At 38.9% G+C, this 2,051-nt stretch overlaps 1 protein-coding gene across 1 annotated transcript; it reads left to right on the forward strand.

Moving 5' to 3' along the window:
• Positions 1-736: 736 nt before the first annotated feature.
• Positions 737-1,762, forward strand: LOC144616306 (olfactory receptor 2W1). The gene has a single exon (XM_078446481.2). The coding sequence runs from the start codon at positions 800-802 to the stop codon at positions 1,760-1,762; it is 963 nt and encodes a 320-aa protein (XP_078302607.1). The 5' UTR covers positions 737-799.
• Positions 1,763-2,051: the final 289 nt, after the last annotated feature.

Here is a 2,051-nt window from a genome sequence, read left to right on the forward strand (position 1 = left end):
GACTCTCCCCCCATTCATGCTCTGTCTCTCTCTGTCTCAAAAATAAATAAACGTTAAAAAAATTTTAAATCTAGAAAATCTACAAAAGTCTAGAAAATCTAGAAAATCTAGAAAAGAGATGATCGTGATTTCGATTAGGGTAGTGACTATGGAAGCTTCTTGAAAGTGAGAATATACTTAAAATACAACTTGCATTAAAATTTACCATTTTGGCGATAAGTTAGGTATTGGGATGAGAGACATAAAGATGTCAGGAGTAAAAGGCCATATCTCCTACATGAGAAACCAGGACATCAGTGGTCCTACTCACTAAGAAGAGGAACACTATTTTCCTCATTCTGACATTAGCAAAATAATTACATTTTATAGGTAAATTTGCTGACCAGAAAAATAATGTGTTCATTATATCAAGCGAACAAGATTGGTAGAGAATCAGAGGGTCACATCACTTTAGAAACAGATCCTTTTCAAACTTGCAAATTTATATGTGACAAATTTCAGACCTTGAGTTTAAGAGTAATATCTCCAAGCTCACCTAGATAAAAATATAATATTAAGTCCAACACCATAAAATGATCTACAACAAATACCAGATTACTTGGCTATAATATTTACTTTCACCCATTATTTTTTAATTATTAGCATAAATTCTTTCCCTTTAGCTATGTGGTCTGTACTGACAATTTCTCCTCCTCCATCTCCTTCTCTTACTCCTCCTGCTCCTCCTCCTCATCATCATCCCCATCCTCCTTCACCTCCTTCTGCTTTTCTCACTCTAGGATTTGGACACTGAAGGACTATGGGCCAAAACAATCACACTTCTCTGCACGGTTTTATTCTGCTCGGCTTCTCGGACCATCCCAAACTGGAGATGGTCCTATCAGGAGTTGTCACTCTCTTCTACTTCATTACGTGGGTGGGTAACACGGCCATCATCCTTGCATCTCTCCTGGATTCCCATCTCCACACACCGATGTATTTTTTCCTCAGGAACCTATCTTTCCTGGATCTATGTTTCACAACCAGCATCATCCCTCAGATGCTCGTTAACTTGTGGGGACCTGACAAGACCATCAGCTATGTGGGCTGTGTCGCTCAACTCTACGTTTACATGTGGTTGGGTTCCACTGAGTGTCTCCTCCTCGCTGTTATGTCCTATGATCGTTTCACAGCTATTTGTAAGCCCCTGCATTATTTGGTAATCATGAACCCACATCTCTGTCTCAAGATGATAATCACAGTCTGGAGCATTAGTTTGGCCAATTCTGTATTATTATGTACACTCACCCTGAATTTGCCTCGATGTGGAAACAACCTTCTAGACCATTTCTTGTGTGAGTTGCCAGCTATGGTCAAGATAGCATGTATAGACACCACAACAGTTGAAATGTCTGTTTTTGCTTTGGGCATTGTCATTGTCCTTACGCCACTCGGCCTTATTCTTATATCCTATGGCTACATCGCCAAAGCTGTGCTGAGAATAAAGTCAAAAGAAGGCCAACAAAAAGCAATTAATACCTGTGGATCTCATCTCACTGTCGTGTCCATCTTCTATGGAACTATTATCTACATGTACCTGCAACCAGGTAACAGTGCCTCCAAAGACCAGGGAAAGTTCCTCACCCTCTTTTACACGATCATCACTCCAAGTCTTAACCCTCTCGTTTATACCCTGCGGAACAAGGACATGAAGAATGCATTGAGGAAGCTGGTGACAGTTGACCGTGAATCTACAAAATCAAAGAGGGGCCAAAAGTCATAGAATCGTATTACCCTGGATAAGACAATGAAAAACATTTTCTAATTGTCTTTCCTTGTTTTATTCAAGTGCAATAAACACACAGTGTTATATTAGTTTTAGGTATACAATGTGATTCAACAATTCTATACATTTATCAATGCTCATCATGTGTACTTTCAATTCCCTTTATCTATTTCACCGACATCTCCTCACTCACCTCCCCTCTAGAAATTACTAATTCCCTATACTTAAGAGTCTATTTTTTATCTCTTTCTTTTCTTTGTTTGTTCATTTGTTTTGATGCCTAAAT

Source organism: Panthera onca, chromosome B2, assembly GCF_046562875.1.
Source record: "Panthera onca isolate mPanOnc1 chromosome B2, mPanOnc1 haplotype 2, whole genome shotgun sequence".
In the NCBI taxonomy this organism is placed as follows: Eukaryota; Metazoa; Chordata; class Mammalia; order Carnivora; family Felidae; genus Panthera; species Panthera onca.